Here is a 27,518-nt window from a genome sequence, read left to right as displayed (position 1 = left end):
TAAGCGATACAGAGAAAAATAATCATGACAAAAATTATTACCCCTATTTTTTACCTGGACACAGTGTCTCAGATGCAGAGCCCCAGGCCAGAATGTGCTTCAGAATCCTCCAGAGGTAAACAGTGAATTGAAAAATAAATTCTTGGAGAAATACGTGTGTACTTCTATAGTAACTGCAGTAATAAAAAGTGACACCAGGATGTATTCATGAAAATTTGATATGTGAGTTTCTGCCCTCCTGACACTTCATGGTGCATTTTGCTCAGGCACCTATCTTGATGACATGGCAAAGATGTTCTCTTTGATTCTTTTATTCTTGGTTTTGAAGCTTTCCTTTATTTTTTGCCTTTTGAGTGACCCCATGTGCTTTTGGAGAATAAAGGACAATGAAAATTATTTAGGAGATAAAGAGGCTGATTGTTTCTTTTCCATTTATACAAAGCATGGTTATGTGAAGAATGATTATTACAGTGGGAATCTAGACAAGCAGTAAGTGTGTCATTCATTTATACATAAATGCACATAAAGAATTCTAGAGTGCTGAATGATAGATATGATCCTATGAACCTTCTGGCTGTCCTACTCTAGGATATGACTAATATTTATTTTATGTTTTATAGCCAAACATTTTCCTAATTAAGTTGATTTTATGGTGTAGCTTTCTATTTGTCATTTTTTGAATCACCATCCAGGTAGATGCTGAATGAATGAATCACACTATTGAACTTATTCTGAGAGAGATTCTCTTAATATGACAATTTCCATCACAGGGTTTCATGTGATATTCCTGAGATAAGTAATAAAAACTCTGGTTTTGGTTTATTTAATAAAGCCTAAGAGAAAGTGCTCTTTTATAGATTTGCTAATGCTTCTTCCATGTGCCTGGATGCCCAGTCCCTGAACATCAAACTTCAATATATCTGGCCTAATTTTGTTACATTTATTGAAAAGATACACAGATCTAGGTCGAATAATACATATGTCATAATTCCAAAAGTTGTTGAAATCACAGAAATCTAAAGAAGAAATAGGAAATTGCAGTAGAATGCTAGGTTTATATGATAAGGAAAGTCATGTTACATTAATAAAGAATACCTACTTGTAAAATGTAGCATTGAGAATATGATGCAGTAGTTCAAATAAACAGATGTAGATGAGAAAGATTTCAGGGGAACTTGAACTCTTTGAATAAGAAAATCTTCTGAAATAAATGTGTTATTGCTCCCATAACCTATATTCATTGTAGGCAAGCTTTGACTTAGATGTCAAAGAGAAGGTGCTTGTAATTCATTTTTATTGATTTTATGTCCAACATTCTGAAAATTGAATCTCCTGAAACTTTGAATATATATTCTTCCATATTTTGTGGTATAAAAATGAGAAGATTCTAGAGAAGTGTTTTAATTCCTCCTCTTATGAGTAATAAAGAAAATAGCAAGATGTTTATTTCTTATCAAGTCTCCTGTATTTCCAATGTTTTACAATGAAAAGTAAATTATTAATGTAGGCACTTATTTATGAATACATGCTGAGCTGCAAAATGTTATTAGGTAGTCATTTTAGTTTTTATTTTCTTCATTGCATATGTTCATTACAAATTGGATTATTGTATCTAAGTTTCTATAAAGTCTTGTATATTACATAACAAACCTGTTTCCACAAGAGCATATATTTCTCTCCCTATATTGTGTCTATATAATCAAGATGGATGTAGGCCTATTGAATGTTATTTTATCAGCAGTGTTTAGATATTTCTATCATTATTATTAAAACACTATCAACACTGATAAAGCAAGTGAATTTTTCAAAGTAAAATACTGAATTATTAATCCACCTATATGATGACTGGTGTGAGGTAGAATCTTAGGGACATTTTGATTTGCTTCCCTAAGGATGTTGACCATTTCTTTAGGTGCTTCTGGGCCATTCCAGATTCCTCAGTTGAGAATTTTTTCTTGAGCAAAGTACCCCATTTTTTACATAGGGTATTTGGATGCTTGGCTTCTAACTTAAAGTCTTTGTATATATTGGATATTAGCTCTCTATCAGATGTTGTGTTGGTAAATGTATTTTCCCAATATGTAGGTTACCGTTTTGTCCTATTGACAGTGTCCTTTGCCTTACAGAAAATTTTCAATTTTATGGGATCCATTTGTCAATTGTTGATCTTAGAGCTTGAGACATTGATATTCTCATCAGGAATTTCTCCCTTATGCAGATGTGTTTGAGGTCCTTATCCACTTTTTTTCTATTAGTTTTAGTGTATCAGGTTTTATCTGGAAGTCCAAGATATTTTAGTGTTTATAGTGCGAATGTTATTGAAATTTTTTATTTTCAAATCTAAATTTCAAATACGTTGATGTCAATGGTGATAGACAGATTCTGAATTTCTCTGTTGCAAACCAAGTGTATTCCCAGTGTAGTTTCTGTTATTGTCTCTAACTTAGAGTATTTTGGTAGAAAAAAAGAGAAAAGGACATTATATTTATTTACTCCCTCTATATCTAAAACATTACTGTACATTAAATATGATGAATACCCAATGTCCTTGTACAGTACATTATTGATCTTAAGCTTGACTATGTTTGACATATTGCTTTCAAGGTGACGATTAAGTTATTGGTTATTGCATCACTGGGATAGGGATCCTGACTTTCCCTATATGTGTTTAACTGTTTCATCAAGCCATGATGTCAACTGACCCAGAACCAAAGCAACCCAATCTTCCTTCTGTTTAAGTCTATATCTGAAAACTTTTCACTTTGAAACTTAACTGGAGCATATTTTTATTAATTCTTTGAGTGTCATACATTGTATTTTGGTTATTTTGAACTTTTTCCTCGCTCAATTCTTTGTGCAATCTGTCTTGCCTACTGAAGCAATTTTTGTATTTTATTATCAAACTTTCAAGATTAATCAGTGCTACCCATGTATTTTCAGATGTGATATTTTATGCAAAACTCTGGCCAACATACACTCTCAGAGAAAACTATATGTCCCTTTCCAATCAGGGAAACCTGCACCTAAGTGTGGGCTTTTCTGTTGAATTCCATTTCAATGACTGTGTTTAGTTGTCCTTGAACTGTTTTAGGCAGTTGATTTTTTTTTACTGCATTGAGTTTATCTTTATAGATTATTTTTAATATCCAGTGAAAACTCACCTCAATCTCTTAAAAGATGTACTTTTTCCAATGATACCAGATGTTTGGAAGGGAATAAAATTTGCATGTTCTCTATAGTGCCAATCATTCCTTAGTATCTGGTTCTCTATAATAGTTTTTTTGTTCTTAACAGGGAAACAATGACCTTCATGTATATGAATAACATATTTCTTATTCAAAATTCTGTTGGTAGTAATTAAATTCAATTCATTTTCCATAAAATAATACAAGTTAGCATCAATTGTCATCAAAATATGCATGCTTTTTAAAAAAATGTTTTTAATGTTTTTCTTTTAAAACCCAATGATATGCTTTTTTTCCCATGTGTTCTATCATTTTCTTCTTTTTTAAATTGCTTTTAATATCTTTTTACACTTCAGTTGTTATCCTCCTCCTGGTCTCCCCTAAGATATTTCTTCATCCCATTTCTCCTGCCACTTCTCTAAGAGGATATCCCCATCCCCTACACCACCACACCCTGGAAAGCTTTCCAATTTACAGGGCCACAAGTCTTTCCAGAGTTAGATGCATCTTCTCCCATTTAGGCCAGACCAGGCAATCCTATGTTGTACATGTATCAGGAGCCTTGGAACTGATAGTGTTTGCTGCCTCCTTTGTGACTCAGTGTCTGAGAAATCTCAGGGGTCTAGGTTAGTTGAGACTGCTGGCCTTTTAATGGGGTGGCCCTCATTCTTACCTTCTTACAGACATTCTCTAATTCATCCATAGCGGTCCCAGACTTCAGTCCATTGGTTGGGTGTAAGTATTTGCCTCCCTTTCAGTCAGCCGTTTATAGGGCCTCTTGGAGAACAGCCATGATAGACTCCTGCCTGTAACCCCATCATAGCATTAGTAATAGTGGCAGGCCTTGACTCTAATAAGATGGATTCGAAGCTATGCTGGTCACTGGACCACCTTTCCCTAAGTATTTTCTCCATTTCTGCCCCAGCAGTGCTTTTAGATAGGAACAATATTAGTTCAGAGTTTTTGACTGTGGTATAGCAATCATAACTCTACTTGATTTACTATCTTTCTACTGGAGGTGGTCTCTGCATTTAAAATTAACCCTTCTGTAGTATTAATAAGAGTTAAACATGCTATATATGACAATTATTATTTGATTCACATCTACACATTTATTTACAATTTCTCAATTTAAATGGCTTCTTTGAACAATACAGATAACATTTCCTATTTTTCTGCCACAAGTACCCTTAATTGTATTACTTTTATTTTTTAAAATATCATTACCTGATTGAGAATAGCAGAGAATGTATTATCATCATATTTAATCACTTTCAATAATTCTTCCAGATTCCTCCACACTGATTTGTTCAATCTTCAAAAAAAATCCATCAAGTCTAATTTGCACTGTAAATATACACTTATATTTATTACTTGACATTTTATGAGGTTTAATTATCAAGGGGATACAATTTTAAAGACTACTGATTCTCATTCATTCAGTATTTGTTCTCACTCACCATCTAGCCAACATCTCTATTAGTCCATATTTTAATCGCATTCTATTTGCAGGTAGATATGGACTGTATTATTTTTCATGCATGTATATAGTGGGTATTTATGGAATAATAAATGCTATTGTTGAAACAGAACATTGACATTTGAAAACTCAGAATGTCCCTTCACTTTCATGCTTAGAAGTAGAAGACATTGTTGTGAATTGAACAGGAAATCATTATCAGATAAACTACAGCCTTTCTACAGCTTAAAGAGAAATCTCCCAAGTGATAAGTAGACACTCACCAAGCAGATGAGAAAATGTGGCATCATGAAACTAAAAAATATTACAAAAATATAAAGCACTAAATATTTTATAGAGAAATCATTGACTATAAAATGATTGTATAATATTCATGTTAATATAAGATAAATCTACAATTTGAAAAGATTAAACATAAATTTTCTTAAAGCTAATTTGATTTAAATGATCTTTTTTCAACTTAGGTTTTATTAATATATGATTTATTATTTATGTGTTTAAGTGTGAATGAAATATATTTATAGATGTGTAAATCTAACACATAATACCTAGAATATATCATTCAGAATCTTGAATGCTGTTTCCTTAAACTCTTATCTTTTCAAACCTCATCCCTACCCTATTCCTAAATCTACTTTCTGCTCCATGCTTGTACATTTGTATTTTTAATTTAAATGAGATTATATGCTTCATCCATTATTATGCTTTTTTTTACTAAGCATACTGTTTTCCAAGGCCAACTAAATTGCCAGCATAAATCAAATTTATATTCCTTTCATTATTTATATAAAATATATTTATAGTATAATATACTCAAATTTTGAATTTTACTCCCTCAACTCCTGTAAGATCATGTCCTAATTACTTACAATATAGGCCCACATCCTTGTATTCACTCACTAAAACTTGTCGTATAAAGAAAAGTATTAAAATAGGATGAAAGAAAATTATTAGAATATAAAAAAAAATCAAACAAACAGAAAAGGAGTCTCTGCAAAAATAAAGGCATGAGCAACACTGGTATATTCAAATAAAAATAGACATATACATCTTTACCATCAAGTAGACCATAAAAAGAAAAGTTTGGAAGATATAAAATGTATCCAGAAAAACTATAAACTTCAAAAGTAAATTTCTTGACAAAATATGATAAGGCAAAGAATTTCCAAAATATCACTGAGTTTATCTTCTGTTTTTTCATCCAAATGACATTCAATATTCCTTTGAAAATGTATTACCAGTGAGTTTTTGTATCTCAAGTGTGGATAGAAAACATAGATTTGGGTTTCTTCACTGTTATAGACATGGGTGCATTTCCATTCTTCTACTTGAAGCCATACATTTGGGCCAGTACCATTGTTGAAGACAGCTTTTTTATTCTATATTCTAGTGTAGTTTTCTGGATGTCTTTATAAAACATATTCATCCATCCAAAGGGGTATGTTTATTTCTAGGCCTCCAGCTGCATTCTATTGATCAAAACCCACCCTCTTTTGGATAATTATGTAATAGAGTTGTTTAGAACAAAGTGAGATCAGAAACGGTGACAGTCCTCCCGGTTATATCATTACTTAGGGTTGTTTTATCTATTCTTTTTTTGTAATTCTAAACAGAGGTTTGTAAAGAAACATCTAAAATTACTTGACATATCTGGATAAATCTGAACTAAATAGACCCCAAGGCAAGCTATGTGATAACCAGTGATAGTCCTATCAGGAAAATGTTATGATTATATCATATATCACCCAATTTTGTACAACCTCGAATAGAAAATAAAAAGAAATGAACAGTGTGGAATGAAAAAAATTGTAAGAATTGCAACCTATGAGTTTATTAGACATTTGCAATTATTGAAACAAACAAATATGGTCTCCTATCCTTTATATATTAATGAAGGGTCATGACATTTTTAGTGTTGATTCTGTAAAGAAGTATAGCATTCCAGATAATGCTCTCAATTATTATTATATGATGATCTCATTATTATAAATAATGAGAATTATTAGATAATTCTCATTTATTTTCCACACATTAGGTAACATAATTATAGCCTGAAGGCACTGGATGATTCAAAATTGGCTCAGAAATATTTTTTTCTTCATAGAGGACACATAGATATTTCACCATGTTAAAAAAACATAAGAACTGTAGAAAAATGACAGAATCCTGTTAATATAAAATTTATATTTAAAAAGTTTATTAAAAATAAGAGAAAATGAACATGGTGTCCAATTTCAGAACATAGTTAAAGAAGTCAAAAGGAGATAACAGTAAACTCTGCACATGCTTAATACATGTGTATATATTAAATATAAGAGTTAAAAATTAAGTAATATACTTCAATTTATCTAATTTAATAAAACAACTTTACAACTGTTAAACTATTTTGCAGGCCTCACATCCTAATACATATACATAGTAAGTAACTGGATAGACTAATCAATGGGTCACAAAAATCCAAGAACTTTATGCTTAAACCCCATTGAGCTTTATTTAAGATTACCATAATTAGAACCCATATCCACCACAATCGGTGTGCTCTGTTTCCAGGGTGACACCTAAGACCATCCTCTTCATTTCCTCTGTTTATTTTGCCATTGAAGAAATCAATAGGAACATTCATATATTACCCAACATTTCTCTACAAGTTAAGATTGAATGTAACTTGATGCTGGATCATATGAAAGGAGGTTTGTCTTTGAAAAGAAATGAAATTGTTCCTAATTATTATTGTAAAAATCAGAGAAGTTATTTAATTGTACTTACGGGACCTCTATGGATTACATCTTACAAATTTGGACCAATCCTGTACTTCTCCAGAACTCCAGAGGTAAGTCAACAAGGGTTATATTTAATGAAGACTATCTTACCCCAGTGTGAGTTTCTGAGTGCCAAGTCTAACTAAAAGGCCGTGAATTTATTTATATCTATTCTGATGCATCAAATATGAAAATTAGATACTTCCTGTAGCAAGCACAATAATTTTATGGCAAACTGGTGGGAGAAACATCATAGTGTGAAATTATTTACACTTGGTTTATAGCTACTTGTATAGCAATTCACAAGAATTTGGATACTATTTTAATAATAAGATGAAGAATCCAAACTTTCCCATAATTCCAGCATGTGCTCTAGCACACGTAGGTCTTATAATGAGCACTGTGCATTTCATCTTCTTCATAGTGATACTTATGGTCAATATCTTTCAGATTTACTGTGGTTATTTTCATTTCCTAAGTGATCAGGAACAGTTTCCTCATCTCTACCAGATGACTCCCAAGGACACATCTCTATCACTAGCCATGGTGTCCCTAGTAGTTCACTTCAGATGGACCTGGGTAGGAGTGATCATTACAGATGATGACCATGGAATTGAATTCCTTTCTGAATTGAGAACAGGAATGGAACGAAGCACTGTCTGCTTAGCATTTGTCACTATTATCTCAAATGAGCGGATATCATACTTTAAAATGATTCATAAATATTATCACCAAATCATAATGTCAACAGCAAAAGTTGTGATTGTCTATGGAGATAAAGAATCTCCTGTACAATTTAACTTCATGCTATGGAAACATAAAAACATTCAGAGACTCTGGGTCAGTGTGTCACAATTTGATATGATTACAATGATAGGAGAATTCATGCTTAACTCCTTGCACGGGACCGTCATTTTTTCACATCATCAGTCTGAGATGTCTGGTTTTAAGCAATTTATGCAGACAGTGCATCCATCTAACTACAGTAATGACATGTCTTTCGCTAAACTATGGTGGACTTACTTTAAGTGTTCTTTGCCACAACCAAATTGTAAAACACTAAAGAAATGTCCAACCAAAACGTTATTTAAATGGTTTTTTGTGCCACCACTTGGAATGTCTATGAGTGAAACATGTTACAACTTATACAATTCTGTGTATGCTGTGGCCCACTCACTTCATGAAATGGTTCTTCAACATGTAGACACATACTCAGAGAATAATGGAAAGATATTGGAATATAACTCCTGGAAGGTAATGAATCTTAGACTAAATAGAATATATATCATAGAGATGGCATTCATAGAGGAAATCTTTAATTCAAAATTCATGTAAATAAGTAAAATTTATGCTAAATATGTCTTTCTGTACTCTACCACTGCCTAAGATGCAAATTGTTTTACTGTCATAATTAATGAGACAAACAGTATTGGAACCCAAGTCTGCATTTCATAATTTTTCTTAAGATGCATATGTGTATCTCATGACTTTATCATTTGAAATCTTTCTTATGAAATTAGTAAACGAAATTATGAAAATTACTCATCTTTTATTTGAACAAAAATTTTCTGAATAATGTAATGAATTTATCTAAAATACTTTCAGGTACGTTTACGATATTTTGAACTATTCTGTATTCAGCATTTTTATGAGAAAATAACAGTTAGCAGAAAAAAATGGATAATTTATTGCTACTCTCAAATAATAAAATTCATGTGGACATGTGCTATTGCACCAAATCCAGTATGCATACAGAATTTGTAAACCATAGGAAAACTACTTGTAAAGTAGTATAAAAATGTATTTTATTTTTTAAGTACTGGATACTTCACATGATCCAGTATTTGAGGACTGTATAATGGATACGAATGATATTCCAAACTTAATAATTTGTGTAGAAATATGTCTGCATAGTTGAAAGTAAAATGGCAAATGTGTTTTAGGTATTCTCTTTTCTGAAGACCATACAATTTGTAAATCCTGCTGGAGACCTGGTAAACATGGATCAGAACAGAAAACTGGATGCAGAGTATGACATTTTCTGTATCATTGATATTCTAAAACAATATGGACTTAAAATGAAAATAGGAAGATTTTATGGTCACTTTCCAAATGGACAGCAACTCTTTATGTCTAATGAAATGATCGAGTGGGCTACAGATATCAAGGTGCTAATTTGGTTTTACTTTTTACTGCTTTACATGAAGGAATCTTGTCTATTTTTGTTTTATTATAGAATAAACATTTTAACATTTCCTCATTTAGTGAATTCCAGTATCATAGATTCCCTCCCTACCTCCCTCTATCCCTCCCTCCCTCTATCCCCCCCTCTCTCTCTCTTTCCCTCTCTCTCTTTCTCTCTTTCTGTTCCCTCTCTCTCCATTTCTCTCTCACTCATTCTCTCTCTCCATTTCTCTCTCGTAAATGTTTCGCAATATAGAATATTGTGGATAGCTTTGGGCTTGTATTTTGATTCTAACTCCACTCCTCAGAGGCTCCAGATGAGGAGTTGCCTTGTGAACTTTCTCTCCGCCTTAACTTTTCAAATAAAGGCTTGAGGCAATGATTGGACAGGAAAATTGGTGAGGAGCTAGGAGCTTAGTGGAGGAGCCACAAGCGATCAACAGGACAGAGAGTTGCTACAAGGAATCAATGAAGAAGCTTCAGAGAGACAAGCTTGAAGCCTGGAGAAATGGCAAGTTATATGTGATAATAGAGTAGTGTAGTCGGAGATCTGCCCAATCTAGGCTTATAGCTTGTGTTGTTAAAGTCTGAGTTGAGATTTCTTACACAGGGGAATTGGGTTAGAAACAAAGTAGCAACAATAAAAATAACCATTTGTTCCTAATAATTTTATCTATAAAAAGCAAAACCATCTAATTTTGCTTTAGAATATGATACTTGTGAGTAAAAGGTTTTTCAGTGGCTTTCTTTTGTGAATCAATGCAGCTTTTACCACATGTCAAACTGTTTTTTTCTATTATCTGTATTCTTTTCTTCAGATGCTACCCTCTGTATGTAGCATGCCTTGCAGACCAGGACTCAGAAAATACTTTAACGAAGGAAAGGCTGTCTGCTGTTTTGATTGTTATCCCTGCCCAGAAAATGAAATTTCCAACATGACTGGTAAGGGTATATTTTCTCAAAGCAATGATTTTGCTTATATTTCTCATATGCACCTAGTCCTCACATGCCATTTTGGGAAGGGAATGATAAATAAAACTAAAATAAATAACACCACTAAAACTGTGATTTGAAATAATTACTTTCTTTATTGGAATTCATTTTCTTTTGTATTTTTAGAAGAAATGATAACTAATTCTTCAGAGTAGTAAACATTAATGCATTTTTATAATTGTATACTTCAAATTTATTAAAGACATTGATGATATGTATTTTTGTTTTTCAAAATTCACTGATTTTTATAACAGTCACTATATATTACTTGATGTTGTATCATGTTTTAGAAGTATGAATTTCTGAATTTTTCTATGGTGGATAAATAGTGTATTTTGAAGTTTGCTCCGGTGCACAGATGAGTTTGGAGACAAGTACATGGAACTCTGAATGAAAGCTTTTATTTTAAGATTAATATATCATACACACAGAGATATCATAATTAAATAGGTACTGGTATTTACATTTAGATTAGTAAAATATTTTAAAAATAATTTTTCTAAGTAAGAGTACAGTAAAAAGATTCAAATGATATTGTAGCGCATGTATCAAAATCAAATTAATGGTTAAATTTATTGACTTTTGCCTTGGTTGAATACAGCACACCAAAATAAATTTTATTAGATTTGCCTTGCTCCTATATGTTTTTCTTTTTTATTGTAAATAGAGTCTTTTCTATACAGGAAATACAAGCACTCTAAACTTCCAATTTTTATAGTCTTCTTGGATTCCTCCTACATCCCTCTCTCAAAGAACCATTCTCCTTATATTTTATGTCCAGAAAAGTATGGACCTCTAAAACAAGATAGTCAGGACAAAAGAAGATACAATAAGTCAACCCAATGATAATCATACCAAGGATAGAAAAGGCAACCCAGTAAGTGGAAATGAATTTCAAGGACTCCCAAAGTGTCAGAGATATACCTGGTCCCTCTGTTAGAAGTCCCACAGGATCTCAAGCTAATAGCACCTCATGCAGACCTCCTCATGCTTCTTGCTAGATGCTTTTTTTCTGATTCACATGTGATAGTTCTGCCTAGTTGAAATGGTAGAATATGTTTGTGCATGCTTGTGTGCGTGCATGTGGGTATGTGTGTGTACGTGTATGTGTGCATGCAGCTCTGAATTCCTTCTGTATTTTTCACTTTTCCCTACCACGTTCTTCTGAAGAGAAGGATAGGATGAAGGTGTCTAATTTAGTCTCTCTCTGCATGCCTGAGTATTGGTCTATATACCTGCTCCTATCTGCTGCTTAACATATCTTCTCTACTGTTTTCAGGATAAAGAACAGAACTGATCTATATACATATATACATAAATACATATGTATATATATATATATGAAATTATATTGTTATATATATTGTTATATGTACTGTTATATTGGTATTTATATATTATTTACATATTTATATAAAAATGTAGCATAATATCAACTAGGAATCATTCCTTAATTTTTTTATTTTTATTAAATTAATAAAAGACTTTTAAAATATACCATACAGAATTGACGTTTCTTTAAGTCATCAAAATAATTTTAATAGTAAAATGCCTCTTAAATGTATATGATATCTACTCAAGCTAATTTTAATAAGTACTCAACCAGATTTTAAAATCTCTTTGGCACATTAAACATGAAAATCTTATGGTGATCTCTATGAAAGGAAATTGTGACAAGTACCTAATTACATAAAATGTTTTCCATCTCCAAGGTAGAATACACAGCATAAATGTGTCTTCACAGAATAAATGGGACAGTATTCCTTCTGTTTCTATTTTGTGGAATAGTTTGAAGAGTATTGGTATCAGGTCCTCCTTGAAGGTCTGATATAGTTACGCACTAAAACCAATTGGTCCTGTGGTTTTTGTGGTTCTGAGACTTCTAATGGCTGCTTTTATTTCTTTAGGGGTTATGGGACTGTTTAGATGGTTTATTTGATCCTGATTTATCTTTGGTATTTAGTACCTATCTAGAAAATTGTCCATTTCATTCAGATCTTCCAGTTTTGTTTGACATAGTCTTTTGATGACAATGTTCACCAAAAATTTGATGATTTTTTGAAATTCCTGTTTCTGATGTCATATCTCCCTTTTCATTTCTGAATTTTTTTAATTTGGATACTGTCTCTGTGCCCTCTAGTTAGTCTGGCTAAATTTTTATCTCTCTTATTGATTTTCTCAAAGACCAGCTCCAGGATTTGCTGATTCATTGTATAGTTCTACTTATTTCTCCATGGTTGAATTCAGCCCTGAGTTTGATAATGCCCTGCCATTTATTCCCTTTAGGTGTATTTGCTTCTTTTTTGTTCTACAGCTCTCAGATATGCCCTTAAGGTTGGAGGGTATGCACTGTCCATTTTCTTTTGGGGGCTGATTTTTCCATCAAGCACTGCATTCATTGTATTCCACAAGTTAAGGTATGTTGTGACTTCATTTGCATTAAATGTAAAAGTCTTTAATTTCTTTATTTCTTCATGGACAAAGTTTTCACTGAGTAGGGCATTGTTCAGCTTTCATGTGTATGTGGGCTTTCTGTTGTTTTAGTTGTGATTGAAAACCAGCTTTAATCCATGGTGATCTAACAGGATGCTTGGGATCATTTTAATTTTCTCATATCTGATGTTGAATTTTGGTGAAGGCACCATGAGGTACTAAGAAGAAGGTATATTATTTTGTTTTAGGATGAAATGTCCTATAAATATTCATTTGGTCTTTAACTTTAGTTAGTTTCGCTGTTTTTCTATTTAGTTTCTGTTTCCATGTTCTGTCAATTGATGGGAATGGGGTGTTGAAGTTTCCCACTATTATTGTGTGAGGTGCAATGTGTGCTTTGAGAATTAGTAAAGTTTCTTTTATGAATGTGAGTGACCTTGCTTTTGGAGCAAAGATATTCAGAATTGAGAGCTCTTGGTAGATTTTTCCTTTGGTGATTATGAAGTGTCCTTCCTTATCCTATTTGATAACTTTTGGTTGAAAGTTGCCTTTATTCAATATTAGAATGACCACTCCAGCTTGTTTCTTGGGACCATTTGCTTGGAAAATTGGTTTCCTGCCCATTACTCTTAAGTAGTATCTTTCTTTGACACTGAGATGTGTTTCCTGTACTCAGAAAAATGTTGTGTCCTGTTTATATATCCAGTCTATTAACCTATTCCTTATTGGGGAATTGAGTCTATTGCTAAGAGATATTAAGGAATAGTGATTGTTGCTTTATAATTTATTGAAGTTATTTTTGTTTGTTTGACTTTTTATGTTTGTTTTTCTTTGGGTTTGTTGAAAGAATTCTTCCTGTTTCAAGGGTATAGTTTTCCTCTTTGTGTTGGAGCTTTTTCATCTATCATCCTTTGGAGAGTTGGATTTGTGGAAAGATATTGTATAAAATCTTTAATCCAAGGAATATCTCAGATTCCCTATCTATTGTAATTGAGGGTTTTGCTGGGTATAGTAGCCTGTGCTGGCATTTTCTTTCTCTTAGGGTATGTATGACATCTTCGCAGGATCTTCAAGCTTTCATAGTCTCTGGTGAGAAGTCTGGTGCAACTCCGATGCTTCTATATGTTACCTGGCATTTTCCCTTACTGTTTTTAATAGTCTTTCTTTGTGTTGCTCATTTGATGTTTGGACTACTATGTGACAGGAAGAATTTCTTTTTTGGTCCTATCTATTTGGATATCTGTAGGCCTCTTGCATATTTATAGTCATCTCTTTCTTTAGGTTAGGGGATTTTTTATATAATATTGTTAAAGATATTTACTGCCAGTTTAAGTTGGGAATCTTCAGTCTCTTCATTACCTATTACTCTTAGGTTTGGTCTTCTCATTTTGTCCTGGATTTTCTGGTGCCTGTGTTCTGAATGTGTGTCCCACTTGGACCAGAAATTTGAGTAGAAGTAGTGTTTATACTTGACCTCACAGATGAGTCAACACCCCTAGAAGACCAGTTCTCTCCAGATGGTATTTGGGTATGGAGTGCATTGGCACAGGACCAACTGTAGGTGCAGAAGGAACCTGGAAGGATCCTGTCCCAGTCTCCTCCTCAGTTCCTGTGTCTTGAAGATCTGGGCAGGTCACTCTGAGCAAAAGTGGTGTTCTTACCTGTGCTCACAGGTGTGTCTGCACCCCTTGGAGACTAGATCTCACCTGATAGTATTTAGTTAAGCATCATTGTGACACAGGATCAGTTCCAGTTGAGAAAGAAACCAGAAACCCTGTCCAGTGATTTTCCCAGAGAGTGTCCAATCAGTTTCCAGGCATTCAAGACTTCTTCACACTGCTTTCATTTCCGGGTTGTTTTGATTTGCATTTTCCTGATGACTAAGGATGTTGAACATTTCTTTAGGTATTTCTCAGCTGTTCGATATTCCTGAAAACTCTTTGTTTAGTTCTGTACCCCATTTTTTAATTGGGTTATATGGCTCTCTGGAATCCAAATTCTTGAGTTCATTATATACATTGTATTTTAGCCATATATTGGATGTAGGGTTGGTAAAGATCCTTTCCCAATTTGTTGGTTGCTGGTTTGTCCTATTGACAGTGTCCTTTTCCTTACCAAAATTTTGTAATTTTATGAGGTCCTATTTGTCAAATATTGATCTTAGAGCATATGCTATTGGTGTTCTGTTCAGGAAAATTTCCCCTATGCCCATGTGCTCATTGATATTTCCCAATTTCTTTTTTAATAGTTTTAGTATACCTGTTTTTATGTGGAGGTCCTTGATCCACTTGGACTTGAGCTTAGTACAAGGAGAGAGGAATGAATCCACTTGCATTCTTGTACATGCTGAACTCCAGTTGAACCTGCACCATTTGAGGAAAAGGCTCTCTTTGTTCCACTGGATGGTTTTAGCTTCTTTGTCCAACAGCAAGTAACCCTAGATGTGTGGATCATTTCTCTGTCTTCAATTCTATTCCATTGATCTAATTGCCTGTCACTGTAACTATACCATGCAGTTTTAAACACTATTGCTCTGTAGTACTGTTGAGGACTGGCATACTTATTCCCCCAGAAGTTCTTTTACAATTGAGTATAGTTTTAGCTCTTCTGGGCTTTTTGTTATTTCAGAAGAATTTGAGAATTGCTCTTCCTTACTGTGAAGAACTGAGTTGAGATTGCAATTTGATGAGGAATGCATTGAATCTTTATATGGCTTTTCTCAAGATGCCCATTTTTTACTATATTAATCTTTCCAATCCATGAGCATGGGAGATTTTTCTATCTTCCTAGGTCTTCTTCAATTTCTTTCTTCAGAAACTTGAAGTTCTTGTCATACAGATTTTTCACTTGTTTGGTTAGAGCCATACCAAGAGGCTTGCTATTGTTTGTGGCTATTATGAAGGATGTCATTTCCCTAACTTCTTTCTCAGCCTGTTTATCCTTTGAGTATTGGAAGGCTACTGATTTGCTACATTTAATTTTGCTGAAGTTGTTTATTAGCTTTAGGTGTTCTCTGGTGGAGATTTGTGGGTCGCATAAGGATACTATCATATCATCTGCAAATCATGAAAATTTGATTTCTTCCTTTCTAATTTGTATCCTTTTGACCCCCTTTGTTGTCTAATTGCTCAAGCTAGAACTTCAAATACTTTATTAAATAAATATATATAGAGAGGGCAGCTTTTTTTAGTCCCTGATTTTAGGGGGACTGCTTGAAGTTTCTCTCCATTTAATTTGTTGTTGACTATTGGTTTGCTGTATATTGCTTTTATGATGTTCAGGTATGGGCCTTGAATTCCTGTTTTTTCCAAATACCTTTAACATGAAAGGATGTTGAATTTTGTCAAATGATTTTTCAGCATGTAATGAAATAACCTTGAAGTTTTTTTTTCTTTGAGTTTGTTTATGTAGTGGATTACATTGATGGATTTCATTATAGTGAACCATCCCTACATCCCTGGGATAAAGTCTACTTGATTATGGAGAATGTTTGTTTTGATGTGTTCTTGGATTCGGTTGGCAAGGATTTGACTGAGTATTTTTGCATCGATATTCATAAGGAAAAATGGTCTGAAGTTCTCTTTCTTGGTTGAATCTTTTTGTGGTTTTGGTATCAGTGAAATTGTGCCTTCATAGAATGAGTTGGGTAATGTTCCTTCTGTTTCTATTTTGTGGAATAGTTTGAAGAGTACTGGTGTTAGATCTTCTTTGAAAGTCTTCTTTGAAGTACTTCTGTCCTAAAACCATCTGGTTCTGTGTTTTTGGTTTTGTTGTTGTTGTTGTTGTTGTTGTTGTTGTTGTTGTTTTGTTTTTGTTTTTTGTTTTGGTTGGGAGACTCTAAATGACCACTTCTATTTCTTTAGGGTTATGGGACTGTTTAGATGGTCTAGCTGATCCTACTTTAACTTTGTTCTTTGGAATCTGTCTACAGAATTGTCCATTTCATCCAGATTTTCCAGATGGGTTGAGTACAGGCCTTTGTAGTAGAATCTGATAATTTTTTGAATTTCCTCAGTTTCTGTTGTTATTTTTCCCTTTTCATTTCTGATTTTGTGAATTTGTATACTGTCTCTGTGCCCTCTGCTTAGTCTAGATTAAGGTTTATGTATCTTTTGATTTTCTCAAAGAACCAGCTCCTGTTTTTTTTTTGGTTTTTTGTTTTTTAATTCTTCATATAGTTCTTTTTGTTTCTACTTGAATGATTTCAGCCCTGAGATTGATGATTTCCCACCTTCTACTCCTCTTGGGTTTATTAGCATCTTTCTGTTCTAGCTTTCATGTGTGCTGTTAAGCTGCTAGTTTGTGCTCTCTCCAGTTCTTTTGTGTGGCATGAAGAGCTATGCGTTTTCCTCTTAGCACTGCTTTCATTGTATTCCATAAATTTGGATATGTTGTGACTTCATTTTCACTAAATTCTAAAAAGTCCTTGATTTCTTTCCTTATTTATTCTGTAACCAAGTTATCACTGAATAGAGCACTGTTCTTCCAGTTCTATGTGGGCTTTCTGTTGTTTTTGTTGCTATTAAAGACCATCCTTACTCCATAGTAATCTGATAGGAGGCATGGGATTAGTTCCATCTTCTTATATTTGTTGAGGTCTGTTTTGTGAACAATTATAGGTTCAGTTTTGGAGAAGGTATCATATGGATTTAAGAAAAAGGTGTATTTGTTTGGTTTAGGATAAAATGTTCTATAGATATCTATTGAATCCATTTGGGCCAAAACATCTACTAGTTTTACTGTTTCTCTATTTAGCTTGTGTTTCGCTGGTCTGTCTATTGAAGAGAGTGGGGTGTTGAAGTCACCCCACAATTATTGTGTGAGGTGCAATGTGTGATTTAAGCTTTAGTAAAGTTTCTTTTATGAATGAGTGTGCCCTTGTGTTTGGAGCAAAGATGTTCAGAACTGAGAGTTCTTCTTGGAAGCCTTTTCCTTTGATGAGTATAAAATGTCCTTCTGTGTACTTTCTGATGAATTTTTCTTGAAAGTCTATTTTACTGGATATAAGAATGGCTATTCCAGCTTGTTTCCTGGGAACATTTCCTTGGAAAACTGTTTTCTAGCCTAATACTCTGAGGCAGTATTTGTCTTTGACCCTGAGATTCCTTTCCTATATGAAGCAAAATGTTGGGTCCTCTTTACATCTCCAGTCTGTGAGTCTATGTCTTTTTATTGGGGAATTTGGTCCATTAATGTTAAGAGATATTACAGAATAGTGAGTGCTGCTTACTGCTAATTTTGATGTTGGTATAATTATACTCTTTTGGGTTTATTGAAAGAAGATTAATTTGTGCTTTTTCTATTGTGTAGTTTCCCTCCCCTTTTTGGTGTTTTCCATTCATTATCCTTTGAAGGGCTGGATTTTTGGAAAGATACTGTGTAAATTTGTTTTTGTCGTGAAATACCTTGGTTTCTCCATCTATGTTAGTTGAGAGATTTGCTGGGTATAGGAGTCTGGATTGGCATTTTTGTTCCCTTAGGGTCTGCATGACATCAGCTCAGGCTCTTCTGGCTTTCATAGTCTCAGGTGAGAAGTCTAGTGTAATTCTGATAGGTCTATCTTTATATGATACTTGACAATTTTTCCTTCCTGATTTTAATATTATGTCTTCATTTAGTATATTTGGTATTTTAATTATTATGCGACAGGAGGGATTTCTTTTCTAGTCAAATCTATTTGAAGTTCTGTAGGATTCTTATATGTTTTGGGGCATCTCTTTCTTTAGGTTAGGGAAGTTTTCTTTTATAATATTGGTGAAAATATTTTCCTGCCATTTAAGTTGGAAATCTTCATTGTTTTCTGTACCTATAATCCTTAAGTTTTGTTTTCTCAATTTGTCCTGGATTTCCTGGATATTATGGCTCAGGAGCTTTTTGCATTTTTCATTTTATTTGACTGTTGAATGAATGCTTTCTATGGTTTCTTCTGTATTTGAGATTCTCTCCTCTATCTCTTGTATTCTGTTGTTGATTCTTGGATCTTTGACTCCTAGTTTCTTCCCTAGGTTTTCTTAGTTCAAAGATGTTTCCCTTTGTGTTTCATTTTTGTTTTTACCTCCATTTTTAGATCCTGAATCGTTTTGTTCAATTACTTCACTTGTATTTTTGTGTTTTCCTGTAGTTCTTTAAGGACTTCTCCCTGTTTATGTGTGTTCTCTTTTATTTCTTTAAGGCAGTTATTTATGTCCTTCTTATCAGCATCTTGAGCTGTGATTTGAAATCCAAATCTTGCTTCTGGTGTGTTTGGGTATCCAGGACTTGCTGTTGTGGGAGAATTGGGTTTGGATGTTGTCATATTGCCCTAATTTCAGTTAGTATCATTCCTATGTTTGCCTTTTGCCATCTGGTTATCTCTTATGCTAGTTGGTCCTGCTGTCACTGACTGATGCTTGCCCTTCCTGAATGCCTGTAAGCCTATCTCAGAACTCCTGGGTGAGCAGTTTCCCCTGGCACAGATTACTGTAGGTCTGCCCAGCTCCTGGGTGCAGGTGGGGCCCTGGCAAACCAAGTTCCAAGTGATATTACACTTGGGTGTTTTCTGTGTTCCTGGCAGTTAACAGCCCACTTAGTTGCAGAAGTGAAAATGGTGGTTTCACCTCTAATCATGGGACTTCCTAAGAGCAGATATCCTCTAACAGACTAGGTGCATAAAGGTCTATGATGGTGCTGTCCAACTCCTGGGTGCAGGTGGGGCCCTGGCAGACAATGTCCCAAGAAATCTTACACTCTGGTGATCTCTGAGTACCTGGGTGCAGCTGGCTGCTCACTCACAGAAGCAAAGATGAGGGCAGCCTCACCTCTAAATGCAGCACTCCCTCTAACCACAGGACATCTTGCAGGGTAAATAACCCCTGGCAGGTTGGGTGCACAGAGATCTGTGGTGCTGCCGAGCTCCTGGGTGCAGATGTAGCCCTGACAGTCTGTGTTCCAAGCAACCTTATAATCGGATTATTTCTGAGCACCTGGCTGCAACTCTCTGCTCAGTCACAGGAACAAAGATAATTCCATAACGTTTTAAAATAAATGTTAAGTGCTATTTGGGATTTACTAGTTCTCAGGAATATTCATTCTCTAGGTTATGACCATCCAAGTAAGGTTGGGCATCAATTCCTTCTTGTGGAGTGGATGTTAACTTAAATCAGTCATTACTTGGTCATTAAACAAGTTATGAGCTACCATTGCTGCAGTACACTTTGCAACCTGGATAGATTTTAAGTGAAAGGTTTAATGGGTGGTATAATGCCTATGTTTATGTTTTCACAGCATGTATAATAAGAATTCTTGCACATACCAGATATATATCATTCCTTGGTCAATAACTAGAGTCAAACTTGTGTTCAGCAATGGGGTCACACTATCAGGTTTCAGATGGTCATCTTCAGACCAAGAAACAACCTGCGTTGTTTATAGATTTTCTTGTCAACCAGTCAGCCAAAGACTCAACCAATCTTAGCCCAGCAAATTACTTTCATGGTTGCAAAAGATCACAAGTTTAACCTCTGTATTCTCCATTCATAGACTTCTACACTATGGCTATCCCCTCAGATTCTATATTCAAAAATGTTTCTACAGTCAACCTAATACATTCTAATTTCAGTTGTTCCCTCTCAATGCTCCTTTCTTAACCCACAAAAGACCATTTGATCTTCTGTCTTTTTCTGCACTCAACCACAAATATATGTGTTTTTAAATCACTGTTACTCTATCAAACAGCTTGAGGGCTGCTTTTGCTTTCTGAAGTTCTTTCAGCACCAGGATTTTTTTAAACTATCTTGTTTGGTTATATTTTCTTCTTCTTTTTTCTTTTCTGTGTGAAGTTAGGAAATATTTTTAAGGTGTCTATAAAGAATTATGTTAGTATATTGATGGGAATGGCATAATTCCATCTATGGGAATCTACACCACAGTATAGCTTGCTTTTGTCAACATGGCCTATTTTGCTATTAATCCTACCAATCCATGATAATGGGAGATCTTCCCATCTTCTGATATTTTATTCAGTTTCTTTCTTCAGATACTTTAAGTTCTTGTCATAGAAGTCTTTCTCTTGCTTGGTCAGGGATTTATTTTGTGCGGGTATTGTAGAATGTATTGTTGCCATAATTTCTTTCTCAGTTGACTTATGGTTTATTTAAAATGGGACTACTATAATTTTAGTGGTAATATTTTATCCAGCCACTTTGCTGAAGGTACTTTTTTAGCTGCAGTTCTTCTCTGTTGGAATTTCTGGAGTCACTAATGTATAATATCAAATCATTTGTGAATAGACATACTTTAACCTATTCCATTCCAATTTGTATCATCTGCATCTCCTATAGTTATATTGCTCAAGCAAGAAATTAAAGCACTAAGTTGACGAGATAGGGAAATATGCAGGAGACTTGTCTTATTACCGATTTTTTTAGAATCTCTTTAAGATCTATGCACTTAATGTGGTGATATCTTTGGCTGGGTGAATTTTGATTTTATTTTGTTTGTGTGTACATCTTGTTCCTCATTGCTCCAAGACTTTAATCATGGAGGTGTGTTGGGTGTTGGTCAAAGTTTTCAGTAACTAATGTGATAATCCTATATTTATTCTTTCAGCTTTTTTATATGGAGTATTAGGTTAATGGATTTTTTTTAAAATATGCAACATCTCTGACTTGAAGAACACTTTATCATGGTGGGTGTTTTTTACTGTGTTATTTTGATTCTGTAAAAACAAAATTCACAACAGTTTTTTGAGTTGAGACTTTTATCATCAATGATCATAAAAGAAATTGGCCTGAAATTCTCTTTGCTTACTGAGTTAATGCATAGTTTAGTTACCCAGGTTACTATGACCTCATAAAAACAATTTGGCAGTATTTCATTTTTTCTTTTCTTTTTTTTTTTCTTTTATTGGATATTTTCTTTTTTACATTTCAAATGTTATCCCCTTTCCAGATCTCTCCTCTGGAACCACCTAATCCATTTTCTCTCCCCTTCCCACTATGAGGATGCTCCCCCAACCACTCCTGCCTTCCTTCCCTCAAATTCTGTTATACTGGGGCTTTGAACCCTTAAAGGACCAAGGGCTGTTCTTCCCACTTATCACAACAAGGCCATTCTCTACAACATATGCGGTCAGAACCATGCTTTTCTCCACGTGTACTCTTTGATTTATGTTCTAGTTCCAAGAAGCTCCAGGGGTTGTGTCCAACTGATATGGTTGCTCTCCCTATGGAGCTGTAAACCCCCTCAGCTCCTTCATTCCCTTTTCCAACTCCTCCATCAGGGACCTCACCCTCAGTCCTATGGCTGGCTAGTAGCTTCTGCCTTTGTATTTGGCAGGCTGTGAAAGAGCCTATCAGTAGACAGCCATATCAAGGTCTTATGAGCAAGCACTTCCTGATATCCTGAATAGCGTCCAGGTTTGTTGACTGTATATGGGTTGTATCCCTATGTGGTGCAGTCTCTGGATGGCCTTTTCTCTTGTCTCTGCACCACACTTAACCTCCACAATTCCTCCTGTAAATACTTTGTTTCCACTTCTACAAAGCACTGAAGCATCCACACTTTGGTCTTCTTACTTCTTGAGCTTCATGTGGTTTATGAATTGTATCATGGGTATTCTGAGCTTTGGGGCTAATATCCACTTATCAATGAGTAACTAACATTGTTTTATTTTGTGACTGAGTTACATCACTCAGGTAGATATTTTCAAGTTCTATCCAGTTGTCTGTAAATTTCATGAAGTCATTGTTTTTTATAGCTGATGAGTACTCCATTTTGTAAATGTACTACATTTTCTGTATCCATTCCACTGCTGAGAGACATCTGGCTAGTTTCCAGCTTCTGGCTATTATAAATAATGCTGCTATGAACATAGTGGAGCATGTGTCCTTATTACATGTTGGAGGGTCTTCTGGGTATATGCCCAGGAGTTGTATAGTTGGGTCTTCAGTTAATACTATGTGCAGTTTTCTGAGAAATCGTCAGACTGATTTCCAGAGTGATTGTACCAGCTTGTAATCCCATCAGTAATGGAGGAGCATTCTTCTGTCTCCACATTCTTGCTAGCATCTGGTACCACCTGAAGTTTTGTTTCTTAGCCATTCTGACTGATATGACAGGGAATCTCAGTGTTGTTTTGATTTGCATTTCCCTGATAACTTAAAATGTTGAATATTTCTTTAGGTGCTCCTTAGTCATTTCAAGTTTCTTCATTTGGGAATTCTCTGGTTAGTTCTGTTCTCCATTTTTAATAGGGCTATCTGTTTCTCTGAAGTGAAAGTTCTGAGTTCTTTGTATATATTGGATATTAGCCCTCTATTGGATACAGGATTGGTAAAGATCTTTTCCTACTATGTTGTTTTTGTTTTGTCCTATTGACAGTGTTTTTTGCCTTACAGAAGCTTTGCAATTTTATGAGGTCCCATATAATGATTCTTGATCTTAACTCATAAACTATTGGTGTTTTGTTTAGGAAAATTTCCTGTGTCAGTATTTCTTTTGTTTCAATTTTGTGGAATACAACAGGGAGCATTAATATTTACTTTACATTGAAAGTCTGGTAGATTTCTGTCCTAAAACAATTCAGAACCAGGTTTACATTGTTGGGAAATATTTACTGACCACTTCTATTAATTTAGGAATTATAGGAATACTTAAATTCATTGCTAGTCTTCATTTAACATTAGTAACATGTATCTACATAGAAATCAACAATTACCTATAGATTATACAATTTCTTGTAGTAAAAAATTTTGAAGTAAGACTCAGTGATTCTTGTACATGCTTCAATGTCTACTGAGCACCATGGATGAAACGTAGTTAGTGGTGGGTAGTAATTCTGGATTTAAACATTAAAATTGATTCTAAAACCAGAAAGTGGAGGCAGCTGTCCAGATCTCATGATGATTAAGGCTTATTAAATATATAAAGGCTGTGTGTGTGTGTGTGTGTGTGTGTGCTTTGTCCCCCAGGAATTCAATAAAATTGTTGAAAGTACAGCATTTTTATACTATTTGATTATTTTGTTGTTGTTTTCCCCTCAGTTCCCCCTGCCACTGATTCACAATCCATTCCTTTTCCCCCTTGCATCCTAGAAAATGCTCCACTCCACCAGTGCCTCAGACTGGCCTATGTATGCTGTTTGTTGGTTTCTCAGTCTCTGTCAGCTCCTTGGAATTTGGAATAGTTTGCCCTGTTGGTCTTCCTATGGGGTCACACTCCCTTTCAGCTTCTTCAGTCCTTCCTCTAATTCAAACATAGGGGTTCCTGACTTTATCCGAGCAGTTGTGTTAATATGCCTGTCTTTGGTTCTGTCAGCTGCTGATAGGTCCTCTAAGAGGGCAGTCATGACAAGTTCAAGGCTATCAGTACATCAGAACATCAGTAATAGTGTCAGGACTTGGTGAACCCCCTCCAATGAGATGAATCCCAAGTCGGGCTGGTCATTGGACTGTCTTCCCTCAGTCTCTACTCAATCATTGCACTTGTAGTAATTTTAGACTGGAATGATTCTAGGTTACAAACTTTGACTGTGGGTGTGCCACTATGTTCCTATATTTGAGCCCATCACTATTTGCTGAAGGTGAGCTCTTTGAGTTTCCTCTCCCCAACATTGGACATTTTTGCTAAAGTTACCCATGAGTCTTTGGAACAGCTAACATTTCAGGTCTCTAGTACTTTCTAGAGTGTTCTCCACCTTCTACCCTCTAAGATTGCTATTTTCTGTTCATTCTATTAGCTATGTGTGCTTATCTCCTGCACCCCCAAATCTAATCCTGAACCCTTGCTTTTCCTCCCCCTCTTCTCTAACCCTATGCCCTCCATCTGCCTGCTGTGATTACTTCCTTCCCCCTTCTAAGTGTACTTGAAATATCCTTACTTGGCCCTTTCTGCTTGTTGACCATTTTAAGGTCTGTAGGTTGTTTCCCAGGTAGTCTTTACTTTTTTTGTAATACCCACTTATCATTGAGTGTATGCCAGGCACATATTTTGGGTCTGAGTTACCGCACTCAGGATGCTATTTTCTAGTTCTATCCATTTGTCTACAAAATTCATGAAGTCTTCTTTTTTAATAGCTAAATAGTATTCCTCTATGTAAATAACCACATTTTGTGTATCGATTCTTTGTCTGAGGGATGTCTGGGTTGTTTTCAGCTTCCAGCTATTACAAATAAGGCTGCTATGAACATTGCGGAGCACATGCCCCTGCAGTATGGGTTTGGCATATTTTGTGTATATGCCCAAGAGTGGTTTATTTTGATCTTCAGGTACACTTATTTCCAAATTTCTGAGGAACCACCATATTGAGTTCCAGAGTGGTGGCACCAGTTTGCAATCCTATAAGGAATTGAGGAGAGCTCCTCTTTCTCTACATCATTGACAGCATTTTCTGTCATTTGAGGTTTTGATGTTATCCATTCTTATTAGTGTAAGGTAGAGTCACAGGGTCATTTTGATTTGCATTTCCCCGATAACTAAAGACTTTGAACATTGTTGTAAGTGCTTCTCAGCCATTCAAGATTACTTTACTGGGAAACGATTGTTCTGCTCTGTACACCATTTTTTAATTTGGTTCTTTGGTTCTTTGGAGATTAATTAACTGCTTGAGTTCTTAATATATTTTGGATGTTAGCCCTGTGTAAGAAGGAGGGTTATTAAAGATTTTTTTCAATCAGAAAGTTGTCAGTATTTCCTATTGATCATGTCTTTAGCATTACAGAATCTTCAATTCTGTATGAATTGAAAATTCATGAGTTTCTATTTATCAATTCTTTATCTTAGCACATGAACCTTTGATGTACTCTTCCGGAAATTTCCCCCTGTGTGAATGAGTTTAAGGGTATGTCACACTTTCAATTCTATTAAATTCAGTGTGTCTGGTGTTAGGTTGAGATATTTGAATCATTTGTACTTGAGCTATGTGCAAGATGATAAATACAGATATATTTTAATTCTCCTATATTGACACCACCAATTAGACCAGTACCACTTATTGAAGATGCTTTCTTTTTTTTCACTGTATTTTTTAGATTCATTGTCACACATCAAGTATTTATAGGTATATGGGTTTATGATGTATCTGCTGGTCTTAACTCCAAAACTATAAGTTTTAATTTAATATGATTTTCTCTAATGATGTCTCTTTCAAAGGTAAGTTTTCATAATGAATGGTAAAGACTATATGTATTTGTATGTGTAAGAAGAAATGTGTGGAAAAGAGTTTGGAAATATAATGGGTTAGTAAAATGTTGGCTATAATTTCTTCGCTAAGATATGGAGTAGAGAGGATAAATGTCAAAATATGTGCTTGAGAGCATAAGTATGATCATACCATTTGTTGAAACATCTCCTTCTAAGTTCTTCTTTTTCATAATATACACAATTATAAGTGAAAATTGTATGATTCAATTTGTGATCAATCCTAGACATAGTATTGTGGACAAATAAATTTGAATATTAAGATCATATCTTATAATGTTTCCACATTTAAGTATGCATTAAACACAAGCTGTAAGCCTAATTAGAGTTAATTTGTCTTGTGATTATTCAAGAAAAAGTAAACCTGATAATACTTTCCTGCCTATCCTAGACATGGATCACTGTGTGAAGTGTCCAGAGAATGAGTATGCCAATACAGATCAAACTATCTGCCTCAAGAAAGTTGTGACCTTTCTGGATTATGAAGACCCCTTGGGAATGGCTCTGGCTGGAGTGGCTCTTTGCTTCTCTGTTCTCACAGCTGTTGTTCTTTGTATATTCTTAAAACACCGAGACACTCCAATAGTCAAGGCCAATAATGAAACTCTCAGCTATGTCCTACTCATCTCCCTCATATTTTGCTTTATCTGTTCCTTGCTCTATATTGGTCATCTGAGTGTTGCCAGCTGCATCCTCCAACAGACCATGTTTGCCATTGTGTTCACTGTGGCTGCCTCTACTATCTTAGCTAAGACAATTACTGTAGTGCTAGCATTTAAGATAACTGTTCCAGGAAGAAGATTGAGGTGGATGCTGCTTTCAGGGGCACCTAATTACATCATTCCAATATGCACCATTATCCAAATTATTCTCTGTGGAATCTGGCTGGGAACATCTCCTCCATTTGTTGATATTGATCTGTACATGGTACCTGGACACATCATCATAGTTTGCAACAAAGGTTCAGTTATTGCCTTCTACTGTGTCCTGGGATACATGGGCTCTCTTGCTCTCACAAGTTTCACTGTAGCTTTCCTGGCCAGGAATCTGCCTGATACATTCAATGAAGCCAAGCTCCTGACATTCAGCATGTTGGTATTCTGCAGTGTCTGGATTACCTTTCTTCCTGTCTACCACAGCACTAAGGGCAAGGCTATGGTTGCTGTGGAAGTTTTTTGCATCTTAGCGTCCAGTGCAGGGATGCTTCTTTGCATATTTTTGCCAAAGTGCTATATTTTGATGAGACCACAAATAAATTCTTTTAATGAGTTTAGGAAAATACATGCTAAAGCTACAAATATTAATTGA

The 27,518-nt window shown here is 34.8% G+C and overlaps 1 protein-coding gene across 1 annotated transcript; it reads left to right on the top strand.

The window, feature by feature from the left end:
* Window positions 1–283: 283 nt before the first annotated feature.
* Window positions 284–27,518, top strand: LOC127681506 (vomeronasal type-2 receptor 116-like). Its single transcript, XM_052177822.1, has 6 exons — window positions 284–489; window positions 7,216–7,495; window positions 7,875–8,678; window positions 9,368–9,592; window positions 10,427–10,550; window positions 26,602–27,518. Exons 1-6 carry the CDS (start codon window positions 284–286, stop codon window positions 27,516–27,518), a joined length of 2,556 nt encoding a protein of 851 aa, XP_052033782.1.

Source organism: Apodemus sylvaticus, chromosome 1 (genome assembly GCF_947179515.1).
Source record: "Apodemus sylvaticus chromosome 1, mApoSyl1.1, whole genome shotgun sequence".
Classification (NCBI taxonomy): domain Eukaryota; kingdom Metazoa; phylum Chordata; class Mammalia; order Rodentia; family Muridae; genus Apodemus; species Apodemus sylvaticus.
The sequence above is the reverse complement of the archived record's forward strand: the minus strand, read 5'-3'. Positions and strand labels throughout refer to the sequence as shown.